At 38.0% G+C, this 27848-nt stretch overlaps 1 protein-coding gene across 1 annotated transcript in view; it reads right to left on the bottom strand.

Moving 5' to 3' along the window:
• The window catches only part of SCFD2 (sec1 family domain containing 2), a 190530-nt gene that overhangs the window by 137297 nt on the left and 25385 nt on the right, over positions 1 to 27848 (bottom strand). Inside the window, 2 exon segments of the mRNA XM_066316773.1 lie at positions 3320 to 3495; positions 19896 to 20023. Of these exon segments, the coding sequence (XP_066172870.1) occupies positions 3320 to 3495; positions 19896 to 20023 (304 nt within the window).

Raw genomic sequence — 27848 nt, 5'->3', positions numbered from 1 at the left:
CTCTTAAGTCTTGAGAATAAGTTATGCCAGAAGGATTCAGCCAATTCTAAGACGTAGCACCCAACCTTGGCAATTTTAGGATAGTGCCATTCAAAAAGGAACAGTACTTTCCCTTGGGGCACATTATGGTCCCACTCACACTATCTCTTGGGTACTTTTAAACTGATTTTGGAGGCAGAAATCCCTGCTCAGTAAATATATGAGTAGTATGTGTTAAAAACAGCAGAAGACTTTTTCTCTCACAGTGTCACATTTTGTTTACTCTGGAGAGAACTGCTCTTGTGCTTTCATATTTCATAGGCCCATAGTGCTTAATAAACCTGCAAAAAAGACATAAATTTTAGAGGAACAGGGAATAAACTGAAAAAGTATGGAGTGGCAACACTTTTCTTACTTTGTTACCTCCCTAAATATTAAATCTTCACTTGAAGGAAAACAAGGCAGTCACATGAGGAGTAGTGGGGAGTGTAGTGCAGCATTTAGTCTGTGTTCCCTTTCCCATCTATCAGTATTATGGATGGCCAGAACAAGAAAAGAATAAAAAGAGGATCTCAAGAGAAGAAAAATACAGTGGGATAGGATATTTCCTTGGTAAATAGAACAAACTGTTTCAATTCACAGAGCATTTAAAACTCCTCAGTAGTGAAAGCTTTATCATGTGCAGAGGCAGAGCGCTACAACACAGAGAAAACTTGTGATTGACAAAATGAATCATTTTGATGCATTACTCTTAGACCACGATCCTCTTTCCTTTGAGGTCAACAACATGATTCCACTGAAATATAACTTCATTCAAACTATTCATCCATCCCCCAGTTAAGGAGAGAACACTGTGCTAAGTATGGAGCTGCACTTTGGTCAAAACCAAACTTCCCTGATGCAGATGTAAGAAATTTAATGAGCCAACATAGGTCTGAAAAATGCAGGGATTTTAGTTACGACAAAATACAGAAGTGGGCTGTTTTGACAGGCCATATTTTGAACTGAGTACTTGCAATCAAAAAGGGTAAATCAAGGAGTAGAGAGAAAAAGAAAACCAGCAAAGGTTATTCAGTGTAATAGTTAGACTAAAGGTTTCTTATCCACAATGTGTTTTTTTCTGAAAAGCACAGAATAGACTAAGCAGGGAATCATGAGAGCCATCAGAGAGATCCAGTAATGACAGAAATTCCAACACTGTGTAGATTTATTTTTTTGGGAAAGCTGAGATTGTAACATCAACTGTTTTTACTGGGTTATCTCCTTTAGCATCAGCTGGAGTCTGACATGCATCCGTCAGCAGAAAATCTACATTGTCAGAGTCTAGCAATATTAGTCCCAGTAGATCTTTTACAAACAGTTGTCTTCCATGTTGTTCCAATATACAATAGAAATGATACTACTTTCACGTTGAAACAAGTACTTGTTATTGAGGATTCTTTAGGATTTATTATTTTAAACTATATGAAACTGAACAAATACGCTAAAGAATTTCTCTGTAGTACTGCTGAAATAATCTATGACAGTATCGAATTTAGTGTAGTGTGCTAGGTACCAATCTTTCACAAAGTAATGTCCTGATTGATTTTTTTTAATAAAAATAAAAATGTCTTTTGTGTCTCAACACTTTTCACCCCCTAAAAACCCCTGTCAACAGCTCAAAGACAGGCCATGTGCTCAGAAGCAGATGACGCATGTCATATTTTGTCTTCAAAACAGAGTGTATGTCATTCAAAATAACTGTTGTTTGAACTACTGAAAATAAGTATGTGCTTAAGGAACACTTACAAATGTTAGCCTAGAAAGTTTGCTTTGGCTAACACAGTTTACTTTAATATGATGGGTGGAAGGCAGAGGGTATAATCCAAAGCCACCTACGATTATGAGAGTGCTTGTTAAACATTTCTTTTTTATGAAATATATAGTTTGGTTATTCCTTACCTCTGTTTTCCCACTCCCTGCTGATTTACTGCGTGGTTTTTATAGAGGCAGCTGTCTGTTGCTGTGAAAACAATGCTGAGCTTGCAGCTTTATTTTAATTTTAAAGTGGAACTGGTTTTAAGATGGAACTTAGCCAGCCTCTGAGAAGAGCTATGTGACATGACTCACTGTGGGAGAGAGAAGGGACTATGGGGTGTCAGTCCCATCCTCTACAGAAAAACTAAAGAATGACTGGAATGAGTTCTTTTACCTGAGGTGTCATTGTTTTTTTGGTTTTTAATAGAGAAAGAACGTTGCCTATGGTACTCAAAATTATTTCAGTCTTACCAAGAGACAATAGTTTTGAAAATTAATTTAGACAAGAGCTTGCTACTATCTAAGTTTTGCAGTTCTGTGCTCCCCAAACCTTGCAGAAAGTCATTGACTATGAAGCTATGAAGTAGGGGCATATTCTTCTTGAAGGACCAGGGACTGTACCCTGCTGACAGAGATCATGAGAAAAATCAAATTGGTTGGTTGTTCCAGACACCTGATATTTACAGAGGTATCTGGTTTTCACTCATTTAAGGCTGACTCTAACTTCATGAGAAGTTTGCTCATCAAAACATGTCTCTTGCTAGGGTTGGTTAAACAATAAAATGACATAAGAGACAGTACAGGAAGAAAAGTTTTGAGCTTTCTGTGAACTTCAGCAGAATTAGCTTTACTAGGTTTTTAGAAAACGCTCCTCCTTTGTTTGGTACATCTCCAAAGGTTAGTAGGATAGAGTTCAGTATACCACTAACTCTTAATTTCCTGAGAGAAATCCAAATGTGATAGAAAATTGTATATAAATAATACTGTGGTCACAAACAGGATGCCATAAAAAACGTGGTGGTGGGAAAAACTGGGGGTAGATGACAGTTGTGAACAAGAGAAACCTCATTCTCCTGCTGCATGGAATTTCCAACTATTCTTTCATCTACTCAGCAAATTACACAAGTTTTACACTTACATAGCAACAAACTCCTCTCTGCATTTGATTCAGATTTGATTCATTTGATTCCGCATGTTACCCCAAAAAGCATATAATAATAATAATGAGAATTATAATGATAATAATAGTAACAGCAACAATCCTAGATAATGCCAAAAGTTATATCTTCTTGAAACTTCATATAAATGCAAAACTGTCACCCAATTCAGATTACTTATATGCTTCACCTTTAATGTCCACTCTTTTGTTTATAAAGTTTCTTTATAAAGAGCTATAAGAGAATAAATATGTAGGCTCCCATTCCTTTTACCCATTTGGTAATAAGGAACAGCTCTTTAGCAAGACATCCCAACACACTTCTTCATGAATAAATACAAGCTACAGAATGCAATGAAAAATCAAAACAATAAACATAATGTGTACCTGCAGAAGTAATCTCTCAAAGGCAAGGAAATTGTCCCATTTGGAAGTCTGGGGGTGTTTCAAAGTCTGGACCGTGGCCAGCACAAGCTGTAGAAGGCCACAGTGGTTCTCCAAAGCTTTGAGATTGTTTCTGAAAAGCTGAATGTATGAGCTGAGCTGTTCTGGGGTGACTCTGCCTGTTGAAAGGAAAACAGGACACAGCATTCAGTGATGACAAATGGAAAACTAATTTTTTAAAATTATAGTGAAAAGGTTATAGAGAACTTTAGAAGCCTCTCCAATACGGGCCTGACCTTTGCTTTGCTGCAATCACTGGGAGCTTTAGCTGCAGCAACAGGTCAGGACAAAGACTTGCATCATCCATGAATTGTGCCTTGAGGTATGTAATACAGCAGGATTTTAACAATGCACAACAGATGGTGACATGAAGGGTAATACTTTTGTTCTCAGACAAAGAGGGACATTCATTTCAGCTAGGGAAATAATATTTGATGACTACTTTTAAACAATCTTTCTGGTTTTACCAGAAGTCCAATGGGAATTTGCAAGCCTTTTACCTTACAGCAAACTCAGATCTTCTCACCACTTCCTGAGAGCACATTTTTGATTAGTCTTGACTCAAGAAACAGATACAATGTTAGTGACACAAGGAACTGATTTCTGGAGCTGTTCTTGAAAGGGACAGTTCCAAGGTGTGACTCTTCAGTTTCTGACATGCAGTCATCACAGCAGGATTTCACCAGCTGTTTGAAAATAAACCCCTCAGCACCCACACATGGTCCTGTAGAGGTCTCCTTATTAGAAGAGCATGAGGGGCACCATTTGGGCCAGATGATGTTCCATCCAACATTAAAATGCCAGCTGAACTGCTCAAGCAATTTATATTTTAGAAGGGATCTCTTTCAGGAAGGAAGGCAGGCAGCTCATCTCTCCCAAGAAAACCGTCACGGGCAATTACACATGCCTGGCATCTGTACCAGGCAAAAATGGTGTCAAAACACCATCCTAGCTGCAAGTCTGGATTGTGAATCAGTCCAGGGCTGGTTCCTGGAAGCCTCTGCCAGTAACAAGTCATCTTCCTCAAGCAAACCAGACTTAAAAAGCAAGGATATATGAAATAGAGTGAGGAAGATTCTTTAACTTAAATAGAACAATCTTTAGTGCCAGGAAGACATCAGGGTGTCCTGATGCTAAGTGGTTCATAGCTTACAACACTGACCATTTCAGTCAGAATTTTTCCATAAAGGAAAAGTCTTGTTAAACTGCCACTGTGTTTCTTCTCTGTGTTTGGTTATATCATCACTTAACAAGACTCCCCATCTGCCTTCATCCTTTCAGTATCATATAAAAGGCAAATAAATTATTCCAACAGCGAATAAACGTTGAAAACTCTTCCTCTTCGTTTCAGCGATATCAAGGGCGGTCTCTGGAAGAGCATTTAGATTTGGGAAAGCTGCTAAATACAGCAAAAACACATGGGCTCTTTATGTGAATTTTAATGGAAAGCATCAAACCGAAAAGTCAGCAAATGAACACACAAATCAAGCTGACACCACTCAGTAGGCCAGAGGGCTGACAAAAGGCTTCCACGCTTAGCCCACATAGGCTAAAACAGCAACCACAGCCATGTGTGTTTTTAGACTAAACACTGGAGCTTTCAGTCTTGTTTTATTTCTTTTAAAGCTGTGTCAGGCAGATTTACATGGTGATTTGAAAACATCAGTCCACGATGCCTTGCAGCATACCTTTGATAATGACTGCATTATTACCCAGAGAAGTCCTGATATATTCTAGCGTATTCAAAATCTGATAACTTGCTTCAATTGAGAAAACATGCAGTTGCCAGCCCTTCCCTCACACGAATCAGAAAAAATAGGAGGGCCTTCAAGACTTCTGATTTCAATTAAAAAAAAATAAAATTCAAGAGTTTTGTTCCACATTATTCCTTGTGAAAGTGAATCCAGATGCAACACTGGATCAGTTTGAGATCCATTCAGCACCATTTTAGATAAACAATCGAATTCTTTCCCACCCTCAGAATACCACCAAAAGAAAGTCCAACACATATGTAAGTATAAGGAAAATCCTGACCTTAGCAAGCCATTAATAAAATGTATACTGGCATTAAGGAGTGCAGCATCTCATCTGTGATATTTACAACACCCATAGAACCACTCAGATTCAGGGTTTGAGAGTTCCAGCCAACTTCTGCACAGCAATCTCCCTGGACAGCTGGCTGATAAATATAGTTCCAGTATTCTACTATTCCAGTAGCTGAAGAAAGGAATTTGGGAAAGTAATTGGTGGTAATCAGCAATTAAATGACTTTTCCCGAGGCCTAAATCCTCATCATCTTCCCTGCTGCTTGCTCACAGAGGGAGATTTCAGCACAACAGACTAACGTTAATCTAATTTCAACCCTACCAGCCCTTTGGATTTTTAAGGCCCCTCTGCAGTTTCAAGTAATTTCACAGCAATGCAGCAGATAGGTCCTAAGAAATCAAGAAGAGAAAGAACTATTTCAGCCACATCATGTCTCAACTGTCATTTTGTTCTCTTACAAGTGTATTTTGAGGTTCACAGGCAGAACATGGCAACTACTGGCAAAAAGACTTTAGTGTAAGTGTAGTGTTCTGCTCTCCTCTTCCTGCTCCATCACAGTCATACACTGCTCCAAACTCTAGATCTATGGAGGGTCAGAAGTCTTGGTGGGCATCAAAGCCTGAACTTGTGAGAACTACATCATGCTGACAAAGCACTTGATGATTTTTAAATTCCTGGATGTGGAAAGGGAAAGCTTGATCTCAGCCACTGTTAAGGGATTTAAAAACACTGATAACTTTTTTTGCACAAATGCCAGGAATTCCATATTGTCTAAGAAATAACCTTTGCCATTAACAGTTATCAAGCAGAATGTGTGAAACAGGTACATTTGTCCCAAACTCTATCAACTACATGAACTCTGAATACAGGACATGAAAAAGTGACATCTACTGAAAGCAATATTAAAACAAAACAAAAACCGGCCACACGCACACCCATAAAAATAACTACAAACCTCAACAACACCACAAATTCCCCCAACACTTTGAAGCCTTATGCCTCTTCACAAGTATAAAAGAGAGGATAAAATCAGTAGGTAGTCACTGGGAAGTATCACAGTGAAACCCAAAAGTTAATTGAATATAGGAGGATGGGGTGCAGGGAGGAAAAACAGACTGATGATGTGTGGGAACTAATTCAGGTAAAAAAAAATAAATGGCTAGTTTGGCACAATTAATATATTTGTGCACTAAAGAAATAACCCTGTGAAACAGAACAAAATTATAGTGTAGGGAATGAGAGTGGATATTACAGAAGTAACAGAAACAAGACAGACTCACAATCAATCTCACTACTGAGGGACCTGTCCCACCCAAGAAACACTGAACATCAGTGTGATGAAGCAACCCTGTGTTTTAGTACTCTGATAAATGGAAGATAAAAAGTAAGACATAACAGAGACTAGACTAGCCTAGGAAAAGAGAAAACTAACATTTGTGTCAAAGAAATGGTGAAATTAGCTACCTTATTTAGCTGATGTCAAGAAAAGCTTCCGGACAAATGTCCAAGAAAAAAATATCTTACATCACTAAAAATGGAATAAAATACAAAGTACATTTATCAAAGAACATCATGTTAAATTGATACGTAACCAATTAATGAATTAATTTCACTGCATATGGATTTAACATATGTGTTAACTCATATGTTATGTTAAACACATGAGTGGGAAAAGACTAGGATTACAAGAATTGTAAGATACCTAAGAAACACCCCAAACCAGATGGCAGGTACTATGCAATAGAGAAGCACTCGGATAGAAAAAGAAAAGATAAAAATAAGAGTGTTCTTCTGTGTGCTTACACATATTTATTGAACAAATTTTGGTAAAAAATGGTGCTGTCATTTGGCCAAAACAGGCACGCTGTCAGAAGCTTGTGGAACATCATTAATACGGAGAAAGAGCAGCCAGCAGATCTGGATTGCTTTGAGCACTGGACAAATGTTAGTGGGATGAAATTTAACAGTATAAAAATGACGCATTTTGAGGCTAGGGTAAGAGCTGTACATGTGGAGTTAAAATCTGAAAATGACAGAAGGAGGAAATAATGTCTAGGCTTCTTCATCATAAAAGAGCAGGTACAATTCCTTTCAAGTGATAGAGTTGTAGTAAAAACATGGCCATAGAAATGCCTCAATACAAAGCCTCTCCCTCCAGGTGCACTCTGTACAGCTCAAATCACTCCCATTCCTGGAATTTTAACTCAAAACTGTGAGGCATGCACAGAGAGGTTACTATAACAATTAGGATGACAGAGAACTAAAGTTAGGAAAGCAAAACTGAAATGTCTTGCTTATATGGGCTCCCTGCACCAGCTAGAAATAAAACCCATGAAGTCTCTTTGAAACCATAAAAAAATATTTATGTGAAAGTTCAGTACTGGTACTACCACCAGTGGGGATAAATAATACCTGAATATATTTACACAAGACATTAAGAAACATCACTGTATCAATCAGTTTTCCTGTAGTGGAGGCAAGAGTGGAGGCAAATAAATGTAATTTGTTCTAAGGTGAGGTCTGATGAGTGTCTAATGAGCAGTTGCATAAATGTTCACAAGACTTAATTCAATAAGAATGGTCCCCTTAAATCCTTTATTCCTATGATAATTAATTTGTAAACATATTGGTTGAATCCCACCTCCAGCTTTCAAGAATTTAGAGCAGATCTTGAAAGAACTGCAGATCAGTTTTGCCTACTTTTCAATTACAGAAGGCGTTGCTTGGTTTTGGTTTTTAAATAATAAATTGAATAAATAATTTGTTGCTAAATATGAAAATAGCAGTGCAGAATATCAACATTTTCGACGTTTTACCATACCAAATACACACAGTTCATAACACATGTACAAATGATGACATACACAATTAGTCTGAAGGCAAGAAGTATTTCTGTTCCTGACAAAGCAGATCACTCAAGACAGACATTACATGGCAGAAATTACCAGCAACTGATATTAAAGGTCTGTCAAAAATCTGGATTTGAGTAGTAGGAGTAGACTGAGTGGAACAGAAAGACTTTCAACTTAACAGTTAAACTTAAAAGTCAACTGGACAAACCACATTTGTAGACATCAAATGCAATTTACCAGTATGACTTTTTTTCCATTTGAAATTAATGCTGCAGTCCGTGTAGTGCAATGCAGGCATTGCTTCAAGAATATAATTATTTTTCAAGATAGATTTACTGGTAGAAGCAATTTTTTTAAAATTCAGAATCCAAAAGCGGTTATGCAGCCAATAAAAATTTATGGATGAACAAGGTGTCTAAAGAGCAAAGATCAGAATTATTAGCGCACTGTTCCAAACATCCAGGCCTTATTTTTTTTAATATAACACTTAGTTAATTATCTCCATAGGGACAAGGAAACAAGTAAAGAGGAAAGTACATTTTGCCACCAATTGAGTAAAATCAGTGGGTGCTTTTCCCAGACTGCAGGAACCGCCAAACACACACAGCTTTTAACTTTGTTCTTTGTTCAGTTTTATGCAAGAACACAAAGCTTCACTGGCTGGAGTCCTTTCGCTGAGGTCCATTTTCCACTTGAAAGAACCAAGAATAAGAAACAATCTTGGCACGCTTATGTTCACAGACAAGATTTTTCAAGTCAGTAGAGGGCTGAAGAAGTCCAGATAAATTGTTTTCCTTGTTCACAGTCTAAGCAACATGGACCCATCTCTCTCAGCAGCAATACTGGATATTTGCAAGGAAAGTAGAAAGCTCTTGTACTCCACAAAGCCAACTGGGCAACTGCTGCTAAGGGAGCTGGATATTTGACAAACAGTGAGAGCAATTTAGCAGGCCAGATGATGCCCCTTACGTCTTCTTGTTAGTCTAATTTCCAGATGTTGTTATTAACTCAAAATTCTTTTGTACTTCTTGGGAAGCTTCAATAACAATCTTTAACAACAAGCGCCAGGAAAATAATTTAATCTCAACTTTTGTTTAGCTTATGTCAAAAGTCATCCATCCCTTAAACTGTTAATAAAGAAAAGAAGAATATCAGCTAATCCCTAGTTCTTTGGAGAGAAGGAAAGTAGGCCAGTATGCGATGCTGTTTGGCTGGCTTCTCCAGAGTCAGGCCCTGGACTTGAAGAGCTCAAACCTTGCAGCAGACTGAAAACAGATGTCTCAGGGATATTGCTAACAGTGCATGCTCATCTCCCACAAATGTGAGACCATCTGTTCCGCAGTTTATGGTCACCTGTAGGACTCTCCCTTTTTTGTGGCAGAAACACCAGTACCAGATAACCCTATGGTCACAGATAGGAGTACAAACAGCACATCCTCACTAGTGCAATGCCAGGATACATCCCTTTTGGGAGTCTGAGCAGTCCCTGAAGTGCACTGCAAAGTAAATTGCCACAAGGCAGTGTCAGCCTCCCGCTGCCTGCCCCCACAGCACTGTGCCATCAAGGAAGAGCTGTGACCAACCCTTACTGACTCCCATTCCTCCTGCCACCTTAACAACATCTGCAGAACACAGGCATTGGAGGTCAGCCACTCTTCCCTGTCTGTCATAGCCTTTCCAGTAGATCTCAAGACCTTAAGGGAGGCAGAGGCTGCTATATCTCATATCTGAAGGTGTGTATGCAGTGGCTTTCATGGAGCCACAGACAATGGGGACAACTATGCTAATGTTTAGCAAATTCTGGAATAGAGGCATATACCCAGAACAAATAAAGCTGGACTTTATTTACTACTCAACTAGCATTTGCCATGTGAGCTTGAACATCTAACCTGACCTGGCTTCAGTCCCATCAGCTGTAGCATTGAGTTAGTTATCCCAAAAGCACTTTATTCTCTATCACTAGATGTGTATGATGTCATTAAATCCTTGTTCTAACAATGTTCCTATAGAGACAAATAATATTCACATAAGTGCCATATGCTGTTCAAGCATTCTCTACTAATAAGCCTTAATCTTTTATTACAAAATGGAAACCATGCTTAAATATCAGTTCCCTTGACTATTTTTTTGAAATTCTTTTACATGCCTTAAAACAAATAAAACTTCATCAATTAGGTGGGACAAACATAACTAAAGTACTCTAATATAATCATCAAGATTTTCAGTTCTAAGCACCTAAATCCAGATGTCTAAACATGACCCTAGTAATGATTTTTTACTTCTAGACCATTTGCAGTTTCATGTTTTCAAATACATCCTTAAGGCTTTGACAAATACATAGTTTAGGTGAATACACAGAATTAGGTGAATCAATGTGAATTGATAATTTTTTTTCTTTTCTGTCCTTCAGAACTTTGTTTTTAAATATTCTGGGCCTTCAAATGATTGTTCCCTTCTTTGTGTATTTTACCATTCAGTTTTCCCCTCTTCTGATTGTTAAGTCAGTAAGCACAAAAAAGTAACAACCATCTCTAGCCAGTGTCTACAAAACTCCCTGATTGCCCTCCCAAAAATTACAGAAAAAAACCCAAAACAAAACAAAACAAAACAAAACAAAACAAAACAAAACAAAAAAAAAAAAAAAAAAAAAAAAAAAAAAAAACCAAAAAAACCAACCTGCTTGAATAAACAGGTGAAATCTTATCTTCCAGAATTAAGCTTCCCAGGGGTTATCATCAACATTAAACTTGTAATTTAATACTGGCACACCAAAGTTTACCTAATACTCCTCAAAATCCTGAGTAAATACACATAGGGGTTGGATTTTATGACTTAGTTTTTACCACTTCCACCAAGTTAATAAATACAGAGTACTAGGCCAACTCCCAAACAGAGTTTGAAACCAGCCCTAAAAACCCCGTAATCCCTGGAAACTGTAACTCGCTGTCATTGCAAAAGGACTTGAAATCTACAAATTTGGTTAAATTTTCTCCAGAATGCTTTAGAACTTCTCACAGAAATGAATCAACTTGTTTGCCTTAAAAATAACATTCCCAAAGGAATGTCAGGTGTCTTGTGAATGTCCTCATTTAGCCCTCCAACATATGTTCTCAGACACTGAAGCACTTCATTGTGTTCTTGGCATACTGCCCCCGAGAGAAGGAGGTCATTGTTCTTCTTTGGTACACTATTCAAAGGACTTATTATTTCTCTTATGATTTCTGGAAGACTTCTGCAGCTGAGAATATCCTAACAGTTATTTGGGGTGGTAAGCAACTCAATAGGGATGGAAAACATGATGAGACATGAGTATGTACATACGTAATTCACCGCGTCTCTTGTGTAACAACTCATCCTTTGCGAGATTGAATGAAGAGGCTTACAGAATTAATACTTTGGGAAAAAAAAGCACTGGGCAATGCACACAGTTGTACTGAATTGCCATGTTCCACCTCAAGTTTTACACCTACAGACATGGCAAGCACACCAGCACAAATTTTATCTTTGGTTTAAATCCTTTGGCGCAGGCTCTGCTCGGTGACACTTCACTCCTTGACTTCTACATCACTTTAAGTTTGTTCCACCTCCTTTTTTAACATAAGCAAATTCTAAAGTTGTTTCTATGATCAGACACAAAGCACATTACTTAGTGCTAATACCCACAGCAGTGTTTCCACTGCAGGCCAGAATCAGCATTTCCCAACCCACTCTCAACAACTCTTCCTCGATGTTAAAACACAGTCCTTGTGGCTGATGTGCCCTACAAAATGAAGATATCACAGCACATATTACATCAAGTTCTATCTTATTTTCAACCAGGCTGCTTCCCCACGCATATAAAGAAGCGACTAAGTGAATTTCATTTTCTGAACTTGAAGTATTTTATTTTTCAACCAGACACAAAGAGGCTTAAGGGACCTGCTTCTGTATTTTTAACCACATCTTGATTATCACAAATGGACAGTCTACTGTAAGAGTGGCTTTAAAAAAAAAAAAAAGTTTCAAATCCAAATATCAAAATATTTACTTTCAAGACGAGATGATACAATAGAACTCAATATCAGTAATAAATAAAGAAACCTTAATGAGTAAACAAAAGGCTGATGTTTACCTGGAAAAACCCACCAAACAAATTTTAGCAGAGAACAGGAAATGGTAACACAATTACTTCTTTTCAGGAAGTTGCATCAGCATTCATAACTGATACTTCACAAATTTATGTGTGTGTGTATAGATTTTTCTTTTCAATCAGTTTATTTCCACAGAGAACGACTTTTGATCTAGTTTTATCAGAACTGACTCACAGATACTCAAAAACCAGCAGCATTTCAACCTTTTCCGGCCAATTTGGTTTGTTTGGTATAGAAGTTGTTTGTTTAGAGACATTAGAAACTCACTCACTACCACTACAGATTCCAGAAAATGAACAAGTAAATTTAGTTGTGAAATCCCTCAAAACAATATCAGTTGCCAGTATATGTGCAAGTAAATGCTATTTAAATTTTTAAGCCTTTAACTCAAAATCATTTTCTCTTGATTTAAACAGTAAAGAAAATTAGTAACAACATGGATTTTCATTAAACCTTTGTTTCAAAACTTCACAAATTTTTATCTGCTCATCAATGTCTACTCCTAACTATTGTGAACATCATGGAGATTGTTTAGAGAAAGACTACATTAACATAGGCATTTCCTTATACTTTCATTAAGACAAGAAGACTTCATATTGAAGTTTATATAAGCTTTGCAGCATGACATTAGGAAATAATACAAATAATGAAATTATGTATTTACAGAACTTCTGCAAGAGCAACACTTGTGTTTACTTTTAGATTTTTAAGAATTATCTTCAATTCTAATCACAACCAGACACAGAAAGAGACTTGGCCCCATGTTTATATTTCAGTGTTTTCGGTTTTTTTCTATGAAAAAAAAGTTGATATAAAAATAATGAAAAAATTAAAACTTTTCCCCCCAAAAATGCAGGCACATAGAAAGACTAATGTCACCCCACTCCCTTCTTAAAAGTAACAGTAAGGTTTCCCAAATAGCCCTGTACCCATACGCCAACTATAATTTAATCAAAGAAAACATATTTTTCTATTTCCCATCACTGCACAGGGTTCTGTGTTTCACTTCCATCTACTAACTGTGTCATAGCAGTGAAGTGCAAAGTAGATGAGGTATGAGACACAAATATGGCAAGCTTTACAATTTTATTAGGGCTCGAACCATCACTCATCTTACACCACTAGAAACTACTTAGCATGCAGTACATTATTCACAGAACAATGAGAGACAATTGAGATAAAAATATCTTTACTGATACTTTGAAAACTAACTTAACCCACGAACTGTTATTTTTGCAAGAATATGAAGTCAAAGAATTAGAAATAAAGTAAAAAAAAAAAAAAAATCAACAAGACCTTAGTGTAAAACGTGGTATTTGGTAATCCAGAATGAGATGAAATTTTTCTTTAAACTTAAAACAAGAATGAGTACTCCCAATATTACACTTCTTTTTTTAAGGTACACAACCCATAATTAAGTAGTCATTAAACAAGCAAACAAAACAATCCTAACTCAAGCCAACCCATAACACTCAAAACAAATTTTAAGAACATTGATCTGCTAAACAAGAACAGTTAAAAGCTAGAAGTCACCTGCAGGGAATACCTTCCTAAAATATTGGGGGAGAAATTTTGCCTCCAAATAAACTTCTTGCAATAGAGAGGCTACAGAATGCTCTCCAAGAGCTTTTTTTTTTTTTTTTTTTTTTTAAATTTCAGTATTATTCTGGATATTTGCAGTTTTGGATTAAAAATATCTCTGTTTGCCTATTCTGCCTAAATTTTTTTTTGGTTATGAGTGCACTTCACATTATCTATATCAGTCTCCTTCTATAAAGTTAGTCTATCAGTCTAACTTCTATAAACTTAGAATGCTTCCATCAAGAATAGAGCAGGATTTAACTCCCAGGACCCCTTCCAAATGCATTCTCAAAAGTTGTGGCTGTTGTTGCAGAAGCCAGTGGGATTGCACATTCCAAACCATTGTTTTCATCTCTACAATTCAGATGAGGATTTGGTATTCCAAGGTACTTTTTTTTCAGACAGGACATATAAATGACACAGATGTTCAAGCATCCATTTTTCCCTCTCTTCTCACCTCAGATGGATACGAGTGTGTCCATTTCCCAGATAAAAAAAATCCTGCACTTTGAGGGTCAAATTGATACTCTGCCATCAAAGATAATACAAACCAGTGAACAAATAACAGATAGATGTGAAGTGGTCTATGAATTCCCCAATTTATAAAGGAATATAACCTACTGAAAGTTCTGTCCTAAACTGGCAAATCCAGATGAATGACAGAAGATGGGATCTATTTAGTTAGTTACCTGAACCCACAGCAGGGTTGAAGCCCTGAACTTCAGCCTGTTGTAACACTGCAAAGTGAAACAGCCATAATATCAATGTCTTTCTACAGTTCTTAGTGTGGTAAATACTGTTCAGAAACTACCTTCATCAACAGCTACCAGAGAAAGCCTATCCCCACGATACTCAAAGTGCATTTCCCTGCGAATGCAAAGGCCTATACAGAAGCCTCCCAAACAGGAACATTTCCAGATTTTATAGAAAAACTTCAAAGTCTTCAAAAACATTTAGCACACTGAGAAGCAAAAAGCCTTCCTGCCTCCAGGGGTGAATGATGCAACGAAACATCTGCTATATGGACCATCACTGAGGTTGGGAACATTTGCTTCAGGTCAAGACTAAGTTTTTAGCTGCACTACAGGGAGAAATCAGGAACTCACTATTGCAATAGGCTGGAAAAAAAGTTCCAGTTGGCTTAAAAGTCTCACACTGCAGGACTCCTGTTACTTTTAAAGAGACAAAAAGCAGACTAATTTGACTTAAGAACTGCCTGTTCAGGATCCAGCCTGCTCAATGGAAGGAATTCAGGTCTGAGAAAAGCAGCATTCCCTCTCCTTGGAAAAACGTCCTGAGAAAATCAGGGAGCCCTTGAAGGAGCACTGTGTGTGAGACCCACTATCAGACATTTGGGACACCTCAGGCTAAGCCAGGTCTGTGTCAGGTGAGTTGGTACAAGAAGCCACTCGCTTCATGGGGCCGCCTGGAGGAGAACTTTGGCTGCTGCCTTACTGATCCTGCTGCTGGCTCTCCCAAAGGATTTGAAGACCAGGTAAACAGGCACCAGAGAAACAGAAGAATCCCAAGAACCAGTCTACAATATGATGCCTTCTATGCAAAATGAGGGGCCATAGTGTCTCTAAATCCAGCTGTTATCCAGGTACCTATCACTTAGAGACACTGCAGAATGGATTCAAATACCCTACAAACCAGACTGAGCTGTGCAATGAAGGAAGGTCACTTCCTTCTACTCCCTAGTAAGGACCTCAAAGTCAGATTGGTGCTGTCTCACTACTTGTCTCCATCATAAAATTGTCTTAATGGTTGGCCAGGGTGGATTTTAGATACCTGAGATCAGACTTTTTTATCTAGAAAGATACATATATACACTTACCTACCTTATTAGCTCATTATCTTGGCTGATAGCTTTTATCCTTCAAATTTATTCCAGAAATTTACAGCATTGAATATTTTTATACTGGTCTCATAAAGAACAAATAGTATGTTGAACACTTTTGCAGTCCAGTGCAAGTCCTCATTAAAAAGAAAATAATGCACATTTTATAGGTTTTATGTTCGTAGATAGAGTATTGATCTGCTGTATTGATCCTGCCCATTTTAAGCTACTACTCTACACTCAAAATATTATTTTGTATTGTCACATCTTATTATTTTGAATATCAGCATCTTCCTATTTCTACCCAAACAAATTAGAGTTCAATTCAACCCATACAAACCACCCTATCTGAAAAAGTTACAGCACTCTTTTTTTTTACTTCACAAAGATTAAGGCTCTGCTAATTTTATAGAAAGCTTGATTTTTAAAACTGTATCTGTACAATTCAAGTGGAAAGAAACCAAATAGCTTTTCTCCTGCTCACAAGGGCTTGTGTAACAGCACACTGCACTTTGTTTCTGTTATTACACCAGTGTTTCGACTTCCATCAGTCTCCATGCCAGTAAAAAGACACAATAAAGGAATTCAGACTCAGTCAGGGTTTACTGTGCTCTTTTCAAACAGAAGAGTAAGGGTGTTGCTAAAGCCACAAAAGAACATTTGTAGCGAAGTTTTTACCACTGCCAAATACTATGCTAATAGTAAAGCTTTCAAGGAGAGAGTCAGGGGTGACCATGCTCAGAGGATGATTAAGATATGCATCAGACCTATAAAGAATGGAGCAGGAAATTCAGGAATAGAAAAAGCAGCAAGCTCTCTGCTGCTCCAGAGCAGCTTCATTACAGTCACTTACTGTAAGTGGGGAGAAGTAATCCCTTTCCAGTATTTAGAATTTCACTTAAATTTAGCACAATGCTATAAATCTTAACCCAAAAGCTCTGAAGACACTCTTGTCTTCCAAAAAGTTATTTAATTCTTCAAATAAAATGCATTTCAAATGCCAGGATTTTTGTTATGCTGAAATAATTTACACCCATGTAGTTACATCTACACATCTGACCAGAATTTGGCAAATATTTATCAGCACTCATCTGGGTACATAACACATGAATGCAAATACCTCAGAGGAAAAATGGAGCTGACATATTTCTTAAAAAGTGGTGTTTGTTGTTTTTTGGGGTTTTTGAAGTGTGTGTATGTAAATTGACATGCAATATTTTAATGCCTCTTTATTTAAATGACGTCTAGAAAAGGACAGCTTCACCTATTTACATGCAAACAAATACTTCAGACATCCCCACTACCATTTGCCTTGATACAACTAAAGCAATGAATATGCAGATCAAGAACACCTGGAAGCAGAGCCCAAATCTACCCAGCTCAAAAAATGTAACCATAACTGTTGTATCCTTTATTTCTCTTTTTTCTCCTTCATCACATCTCCTCTCCTCTCTTCCTGCTGATCTCAATGGAAAAAGATGGAGACATCTGGAGGTGCTGGACAGGATGTGTCCCCTTCTACAATTTTCCTGCTCTCTTTCCTGTGCAGGAGGAAGACACATTCAGAAGATACCAGAAAGCAAAAGCTTCAGCTGTGTGTTCTCCCAGCACTGTCACTGCTCCTGCCACACGCAGCCAGGCAGAGAAAGAGGAAAGCTGGGCATCAGACACATCCCTTGCAAGGGAAACGTGGGCAAGCACTTGGAAACCTCAGAGCAATGAGCAGCCTTTCAAAGCCTAGAAAACAACAGAATTTATTTTCCTTTCACTGAAAATACAGAAACAGGATGGGATTGAGTTTCCCATAACTGCACAGGGCTCCCATGCTGCCAGTGTCACAAGCAATGCAGTTTTTCAGGCAGGTGGCCACTGCAGGAGGGCTCAGCTACACCAAATGGAATTCAAAGCTTTGCTTTCAAATGTAATTCACTCCTTACTTCCAGGGGAAAAAAATAGCAAAAAAGAAGTAGTAAGGAAAATACTCTTACCATCTGACACAGCTGGTCTTAGTAAAGAGAGTAAGAGGAAACTTTCATGCTAGAAAATCTCTGACATTTAATATTGGGGCTATATAAAACTCAGAAAATACCCTAAGTGTTGAGAAAAACAATGTGCAACCTACTGAGATCTTTCAGTACAGGCAAGACAGAAACTGAGGAAAAATCATAAAAACACAAGTCTAAGCACAGAGCACAGTGAAAGCATTTCCCTTCTCTCCAGCCAGTTGCCTCATATCACAGCTGCAGTGGAAGGAGCCTTTCAAAAAAACACAGCAATCAGGACCAGAACAGGCCACTACAATTTTTTGCTTCTCAGCAAATGCAGCAATTGATAAACAGCACAATCTCCAGCTTCCCTACAAAGAAGTAAGACGTTCTGCAGCATGAGAACACCCATTTTAAGAAGTCATTAACAAATACGTGTCATTGCCCAATATGACATCTGGGTGTGAGCTTCAGGTTTTCTGCATTTCTGCTCAATAAGAAATGTTTTATTTTGGTGACTGTAGTGCTCTCCTTGCTTTGTTTCTGATTTTATCCCTGTTTATCATTTACATGACTGCCTCAAACTTTACTTCATCCTTTGAATATCAACGACAAAGTTAACAACTGATTATGATTCGACTGCAAGATAAATATGCAATTCACAGAAGCACAAAATCCTGTATATATTCCTTTAAGTTACATTTCAACAACAACAAAAAAGTCAGAAATTTGTTCCACCATCAACTCCTGATGTTTCCATATAGCACTGTATCAGGCCCCTGTATGCAAGACATTCAGTAAGTGTCAGATACTGTGATTAAAAACTAGGTTCCTGCAGTCTTCACTGGATAACACAGGAAGGGGACACAGAGAAGGTGGCTAATCTGATCATTCACACAAAGGAGCAAAGGTCACAGATGGATCATTACCCCTTAAAGACAAGGAGCAATTACTTTTATAACAAAGATGATTTTCAACATTAATAATAATTGCTTTTACAGTGTATGTCACAGAAAAATAGTAGGGGCTTCTTAACATTATTATGGTGAATACTCACACAATTATTAAAAACATTAACAAGATTTTATTGTTTACTGACCCTTCCCTCCTTCAGACAAATCTGTAATAACCTTTTCTGAGCTATGCCTTTTCAGTTTCTATAAAAGAAATTAGCAGCAATCTAGTATTTCTGATTAATAATCTATTAAGTGCATGCTCCAGGTATTTGTAAAGACCATAGAATATCTTACATGTTATAGCTATACAGAATTCATGAGTTGATTGTACATCTAATTGCACAATATCTTGGCAGTTTACTCTGGAGTCACAGATAAAAGTCTGTTACTCTTATTCCATGAGGACCTTTCTCCCCTGATGGAAAGCTCAGCAAGAAGTAGACCTAAGAGTATACACAATAGGAAAAATATTGCTGTATGGAGCCAATATCAGTTTTTATACACCTAATACATCAATTTCAGGTTTTACTGAGTATGGTACATGATGAAAACGTGGTTCTAAAAGAGCTATTGAAAGCCATTGTGGTTTAATCTGTCTCTCTAATATTTTGAATAATTGAGGTTTAAGGTATGTCCAGACATGGTTTTCAGCTTAAACTCCCCTGAGCCAAGCAGCCTTACTTGAAATAAACCTCATTACCTATGTAATGTAAATACTACCTATATAATGCAAGAGCTGCACAACTTCCAGTTGCTAGTTACAATGTCTGCTTTCAGGACACAAATCTTGCTAACTTCTTTTGAAAAAAATTCTCATGCTCTGAAAAATAAAGACAAGTAGCATTGCTAATCATTTACATTCCTTTAAAAACCTCCCTCTAGGACTCCAATGCTTCTCCATGGTTCTCAATATTTTTAAGGTGGTTGTATTTAAAAAAAAAACAATTATCACTCACTTATATACCAGAAAGATCCTATGGCAGCCATGAAGGTCACCTGAAACCTGTTGACAAGGATGGGGATGAACCAAGAATGGGTGGGTTTTGCCCAAGAAGGTTATGTGGAAAAAGAGAAGCTGACATCATCTTTCACATTATCACTGTGTAAGGCAGACTGCTACATTACTCACCCATGCTCATCTTAATAGGTAAATTTTCTCTGCTTGCAGCCTCCACAAGGTGTCTCCTGGCCTCCATCACAGCTTCCTTCTGCTTGAGGTTCATGAAGGACTCCCAGAGAGCTTTGGCAGCTGGATCACTGTAAGAAAATGACACGGTTACACTAAACACTGCTTGGATAATGGAGTAAACTTAAGACAACATTTACATTCTGAGATGAATGCCTCTACTTAGTAATCTCTCAGGTGGGCAGGATACAAGCAAAGACTAAAGTGATATAAAAGCTTGATTATTCTTAGCAGAACGATTGCTAGTTTTACAGAAAAGCTAGATTTTTTTTGCTACAAATTATAAAACATTAGAATTCATATAAATAAGATGTCATTTTAAAAGCAACCACTACTGTTCAACCATGAGAATAGCAGAAACAGTCCAAACTTGTTCATTTACCAAAAAGCTATGGAAAAGACGGGTTCTAACTTCCCCATGAGAGTTTATATCCCAAAGCTGGTACTTCCAATGCTGAAGGCTGTTGCAATTTTGATGAACTCCTGTCACTTTAGGGTTCATGGATCCTCCATATGTGAAATGAATAATCCATAGCAAAACTTAACTGTCCTTATAATTTCTGTAATTACAGATTTCCTTTTTATTGCTGTTGCTGCTAAACTCAAATTAGGCATTTGTGTAGCTCATTTGCACTCAGTTCCCTGTCAGTCTTCTCTTTCCTTCAGGACACTGCATTTCTCACTAGTGTGAATGAATTCAGTGTTCTCTCAGTTGCAGGGGAGGATAAGGTAGGAAAATCCCTTGCTTGGGGCTAAAGCCACACACTGGGATTAACTATGTTGATTTTTTTTTTAAATTTAGTTTTTGTTTTAAAGGAAAAGCTTCCCTCTGTTTTTTCCTCAGGAGACATTTAACTCCTCAAGACATTTTAATGTCATGCTTATAAACATGCCATAACAAACTTTGCTTCGTGGAAATAGAAATCTATAATAATTCACTTGATGCTCATTCCAGAGCAGCTGTTCTTATGCTCTGCTGCAACAGCAGGGCTGTATTTAGCAAATCTGTGCCGTCTCCAGACCAGGTAAACCAGGTAAAAGGATCACCAAACCAGGTAAAAGGATCACCAAACCCCATTTCTGACATCCAAGCAACCCACATCCTCTGTCAAAGCTTGAGTGGGTGCAAGGACTGTGGGAAGAAGGTTGAGCTACTCCTTCTGAACAAATCACAAATGAGTAGGAAGTCTAAATTTCACCCTATTAAACCCTGATGGTTTAAAGAAAGAAAAAAAAGTCAGATGACCTAACACAGACTTTCCATTTCTATTTCACACAATGCAACCCCACCTCATTCTCAACACAGAGGCAGGAGGCAGCACCTCCCAAAAGCAGCTGGGGCACCTGCAGCAGCTCCCTCTACTCCATCACCAAGTGCAATGTGAGCACTGATGCTGTGACTTTTCGTGGGCAGCAGCTCCAAGGAGATTCCTCACAAGAAAAACTACAGTGACGTGTAACATACAATAGTGCAGGAAATGAGAGATTTCCAAAGCAACTAGATGCTTCAATACAATACAACAATTTCTTTATGGAAAGTGTTGTCAAGCCTTGGGGCTCCCCAGGAAAGTGATGGAGTCACTGTGCCTGAAAATGTCCAAAAATGAGTAGATCTGGCACTCTGTGAGATGGTTTAGGGAGCATGGGAGTACTCAGGCAAAAGTTGGACTTGATAATCTTGGAGATCTTTTAATAGCTCTGATTCTGTGATCTTCAGTTATGTTATTTTTACAGATTATCTACTCAATCTACTCCCCACCCAACCTCACTTGTAAATGCACCGACTGTATTGATCCTGGTCACATCACATTCACAAGGTGTGTCTTGCTGTCACTCACAACAGTGCCTGAGGTTTGGATTTTATAAGGCCACTGCATTGCCTGATAACTAATCAACTCCTAAACAGACAGTTCCAATACCAAATCTTTGGAGATCAGGAACTGGACCTGAAACTGCACGCAGCTAGGTTTAAAAACACTTTTTTCTCTATTTGGAAGAAAAAAAGGTCAAACTTCTGTTTAAGATCTTTAACCTGTTCTCATTCTCACAATTCTCATCATCACCATAAATGTAAGCATAGAGTCTTACATAAACATGATACCAGGAGCTAAGCTTTCAAACAAAGGAAAACAAGCAACATAAGGAAGCTAAAATAAAAGCCCACCAGATTTTGCACAGGCTTTTGTAGTCTCACCTTTCTCACTCGTATACTTCATGAAGAGACTTAGCAAACAGTAAAGTGTGGAAAACTCAGCCTAAAAGCATCTATAGAAGTCAATAAAGGAGTGCATGGGATATGGTTACACATTTTTCCATAATCCTTGTTTGCTGCTCTCCCTTTCCACACCATGTGTGGATCAGTCCTGTCACTTTAGACAGCAAGGTCTCTGAAAGCAACATGTATCATACTATATTATATCATCACTGCCAGAAGCCCCTGTTTCAGCTGGTACTTCTACTTTTTAATAAACTATAATACCCCTCCAAAAGAACAGACCTGTTACTTTAAACTAAACAAAGAAACAAAACTTAACAATGAGTCATACTAATGCTTTAAGAAAACCAAAAATGAGGAGAGGTGTAGATTTGCTTTTTGCTTTGTATGTTCTTTCTTCCTCCTTTAGCCACAGTAAGTTTGTCTTTAATCACAAGGACCAAAGTTTGCAAGATACCTGAGGGTTGCTTTAATACACCAAAAATAGGGAAAAGCAAAACAACTATGGTACAGCCTTAAAGGAGATGAGAGTCAACTACACTTTTAAGTGTTTTTAAAACACTTTTGTATGCTACATCTCTGTCATCCAGAGTTTCCGTAGACATTTTTCTTCCCACGGCTTTGCAGAATAATTAGAGGTTTAGGTATCATATATATAACTATATATAAGCAGGATGAGGTCAATGTATATCAATAGCTAACAGTCAACTGACTAGGTCAATCCACTAAAAACAATTTAAAAAACAGTCTTTTTTTTTTTTTTTTTTTTTTTTTTTTTTACTATAATACGGGAAAAGAGCCACAAAAGCACTTTTATTTTTTCTGCCGCTAACACTTTTCCTGTTCCCCCTCTATTACCCTTTCCAAGAAAAGTTTTTGCTTTGAAAAACACCCACTCTTAACCTTCATCAGTGACAAGACAGGAATGACTGCTGGGAATGAGTCAGTAGGACACAGTTCATGGCTCTGGTGCTGCCTCTTCCCTGATCTGAGAAGTTACCACAACATATTCCTTTCAGAGATTTTTAACACGTGAAAAATATATTATCTTATCTTACCCTTTCGGGGAAACATTTGTCTGTAACTGCCTTCCAGCTCTTGTCATGGTGCCCTTCCCCTCCTCTTTTTCCCATCTGCAGTTCCTCTGCTTTAGTCCAAATGCCCCAATCCAGTGACACCGGTAATCAGTAAATTCTACAGAATTCAGCATCCCAATTCAAATTTCTCCCTTGTCTTGCATTCCTTGACCTCCTAAGAATTATGTAATGATCTTACACATTATCTAGTGAACCTCTTCCCTCTGAAAGTAGTTTTCTGAAATGAAACAGTTATTGGGGGTTTTTTAAATATTCAAGGCATTGCAAAACCCTTAAAAGATATTGTCTGAATGATTATGGCTTGCTTAAGAAATAATAAATTCTTCACAGTTACACAACAGTACAGCTCAAGAATTCAAAAACACCCTTCAAAATAAATGCCACTAAATTAGGTAAATATTACAGTACACACTTCCGTGCATTTCTATTACAAAATGTTTTGCAGGGCATGGCAAGCCTGACAAAGAGAAGAGAACAGTAAAATTCAGGGGCCTCTCTGATAAATGAGTTTCACCAACAAGGGCAGAGTTTTGCTCAAAGATTTTATATCCTGTGCATTTCTTTTATTGCTACAGTAATTGTATTGTACCTAATCAACCAGTTATATCAGAAAACAGAATTTAATAAAAACAAGTGTAGCAGCAACCTGGTAGAAAATTTATTAAACAAAAACATCACAATGAGTTCAGGGAAAAAGCATAAGTCTTTGAAAAGCCCCACTGGACACAGTTATACCATTCAATTTACATAAAGCAGTCTCTGACAGACATCTCATAATTGCAAATTTCTCCTTTCGCCTCATACCCAATTTTTTTTAATGAGACAGTCTCTGTTCCAAAACTAATTAAAATTTAACTGCATACAATTTCTACTTTAAAACAAAAAATGGAAAATATTATAAAGAAAAAGGGAGAAATCTAGACAACTAAAAGATTCAGCTTCCCTACTTCTGGTATATGCATGCCAGTTTTCGAAGCTGAATCATGAAGACACAGGGGAAAAGGACCAAATCATCAGATCCAGTCTATATGAATCCTAAAATGAGACACCAGCTGGCAATAGTGCCAGGAAAAAGGTGCTGATGAGAACCAGCCAGAAAGACTGGCACGTTCCATGCTGACTAAAGCTTGATGCAGTTGCTTCAAAGCAGCTCCAATTTGCAGCCTCCAGAGGCACACTTTCTCTAATTAAAGATAGCAGAGATGGAAAAACAAAAATCAATAATAAAATGATTTAGCCATGAAGTGGCTAACAATCTGGCTTCTCAAATTTATAATATCTAAAGGAAAGACCACACAATGAAATCTGCTGTTTACAAGATGCCGGCTGAAAAAGCCTGCAAGATGCCAGAGTGAAAAAGCCAAAACCCTGAGCAGAAGTAAGGGTACAGCATGGGAAGCAGTTCTTTTGGTGATGGTGCACTAGCTTCAGCAATGCTTGCTGTGGGGAAGCTTGCTCTCATTTCCAGGGAACTCCTTTCAGCAATGTCTTCTGGTTACTAAACCAATTTGTTTGATCTAGATATTTACGGGTTGCTTATCAAATGTCTAATCTCGCATCTGTTAAAATAATTGTAACTTACTCTATTGATCTGGTCTGGTCCAATCCTGCAAGGACAACACTGCCAAGTTTATCTGACAGAAAGCATCCCTATTCCTGATAAGTTGTAAGCTTAGTCTCAAAGCTACTCATTTTGAACAAATTTGGGGAGAACAGGGGAGGGTTGGTGGCACTGGGACATACTATTACCAAGCTGGAAGCAGCAATCTGGAAACAGGTGAAATCAAGCACCAGTCAATGGAGAGCAAACTCTCAGAGCAGATGCAAAACTAGAGGCAAAGACAGAAATCTGGGGGCACTTATCCTGAGGAGGTCCAGAGGACAACACCACAATTTACCCTTGGTTGAAATGACATGCCTCTTGCCTTATACCACCAGTACAGAAAGATATTTACTTCCCTTACTGCTCCAGGCCTTGTCTATTATTTACAAATTATTAAAATTCCAGGTCTTCCTGGTCTCTGATGCAAGAGCAAAAGGTCAGGAAGCAATAAGCCTACAGTAGAAAATACGTTCATTCAATTACGAAGTGCTCCTCATTTACCACTATGTTTTCAGATGTACGAATAGAGCACTCCTAACCCTCCTAGCATTTCAAGTATTAGTTTGGCAATATATTTCTTCAATCAGCATGAGTAATTAACCAATAAAAACAAGTCAAAATCTCCTGTCCAAGCAGCGTACCATAGTCACCAAAATTATCAGCCACATATGTACTCTCTGGCAAGCTACTGCAAATTATAATGATGTGATCTAATTTCCAGACAAGGAAGATAAAAGTGACATGTACATTATCTATTACTGGATGTTTGTCTGGACTTCTTTGCCTAACAGGACAAATTCAGGTCATCCTGTTTTCTCCTTAAAAACACTGGCATTTTATTCAGTTACATATAGGCCTCACCATGCCCCAAGGCTTCCTGAAAAACAGGTCAAGAGTCTCTTCCATAACCTTTCCAAAGGCCAAATTGAGAAACCAGTATCTACATAAAGTTTCCTTCACAGATCTTCTGTAGCTTAAATGAAAGCAGAAAAAGATGACTTTGTGTAATTTCGTTTTGGTTTTAAACCTCTTGGCATCAGGTGAAAGCACAGCTTATATATCATAGCATCATAAACAGCAAATAAGCAGGTGGAGGACATCATAAGATACTAATAAGGAAGAAAGAATAAGCAAATGTTCTTATTTATACACCTGGCAAAGGACAAGGAATTTCAAGCAGCAATTTGCTGACACAGGGTCTGAATAGAAGACAGAAAATAACTGTGAGCGGGATTCAAAATTTAACCAACTGAAATGACAGAATTTCAGCATAGCAAAGTAGTTGTGTTTATACTTTCACAGATTAAAAAAAAATCAGAAGGAAAATTGTGGTCCTCTCAACATGTGCCAGATTCTGTGGTTATTGTATCAGCAAAACTTTCACCTTTCACCTATACAGCTTTACAACTCAGCTCTGCCTGTATATTTTCACAAGAGGAAGGGAGAAGAGAAAAATTCAGAAAAGATTAAATTAGAGGGTCATTAATACCACAAAGCTGCCCAAAATGGAGAGACTGCTAAAAAAAAAACCTGTGTGCTGCCAAATATTGCCTTTGCAATAACACATTTCTTTAAAGACAACCCAACACCCGCATTAAGTGCACAGCACTTCAAAAAACAACACCAGGTGGTCAGAAGGCCATTACCATGAAGGACAAATCCATTGCTGCAATATGTCATTTGAATATGGATAAAACAAAGAGAAGCACAAGCCTGCAATAAGATGCAATGAATTGGCTTTGAGCCTGGAGCAGAGGGTCACGTATCAAGAGACATCCTTCCCTCCTCCAGCTCGCTGCTGCTTCGGAGACTGTGCCAAGGCTGTGGATGGGATCTGCACTCCTGGGGACAAGAGCCAGCCAGACAATGTGGGGGTGACAGCCACGTCCCCAACTGCACCCCACCACACAGACAGCAGCCCCCCAATGGAAACAACCAGCAACATCTGGAACAGCAGCTCCTCCACGCCACAGGGATGGTGGGAACACGCTGTGGGTGGACGAGAAGAGCTCCACACTGCCATGTTCCCGGAACACAGCTGGGCTCAGGGAATGAAACTGCTCTTCATTTCATCCTTCTGAAAGTGACCAAACAGCTCCCAACATAATTTATCTAAATTTTTCCATAGAGGAACAGCTATCAGTATTTCTGGGAGCTCAGTCTTTAACTTAGATGCAATTTAAGCACATCCCAAGCATGTGCCCTTGATGGGCTAAGTTAATGAGTGTTCAACTAAAGATTCAGCAAGACTTTACTCAGAGAGAAACACAAAATCCACAACATTTTTGTTTTCAAGTAAATGCACATCCCCAGAAGGGACTAGCATTATTTCTAAGAAAGCAAAATAACATTAAGTTTTAAAGGGGTTCCTAGCAGTGGGCTGTCATGGTGCTGTTGAACATTTTGTACAGTTGCCAGATCTGCTCAGCCTAATTAAATGCACTTCAGACAGTAGAAACTGCAACTATTTTCCAATCCATCCTAACCTTAGGAAAAACCATACAAAAAGCTAATGTCACCTTGGTGTTGTGCTTGCAAAACCTGCAGGAGCATGAAAATTACCACCTCTGCCACAGATTAGTAAAAAATCTGCAACATGGCATAACACACAAAACCTTTTAAAAAACAAGTTCCTTGCAGCCCTTTGACCTCAAACATTATTCTCACATCCTCACTTAGATGTATGTTAAAAGGCTTCCACGTATTGGTTTTTATGATTAGAACATGAAGCAAATAGTACCAAAAAAAAAAAAGTGTCCAACAGCCAATATTAAAAAAAAAAACATAAATACGTTCCTGAATAATTTAATGGTTATTTCCTAGATTCACTCCAAGCCCTCAAGCCACTCAGTGGGTGTAATCTGTCCTAGACTCAACTGTGGCTGTATACTTTGGCACTGAGTCAAAACAGAGAGGTTATTGTTTGATTTATATGCCAAGGGCCTCTTAGATAAAGGGCTAATGGCAGGCTGATAGCTTCA

The sequence above is a fragment of the Sylvia atricapilla genome, chromosome 4 (assembly GCF_009819655.1).
Source record: "Sylvia atricapilla isolate bSylAtr1 chromosome 4, bSylAtr1.pri, whole genome shotgun sequence".
Lineage (NCBI taxonomy): Eukaryota > Metazoa > Chordata > Aves > Passeriformes > Sylviidae > Sylvia > Sylvia atricapilla.
This window is presented reverse-complemented; position numbering and strand designations above follow the sequence as displayed.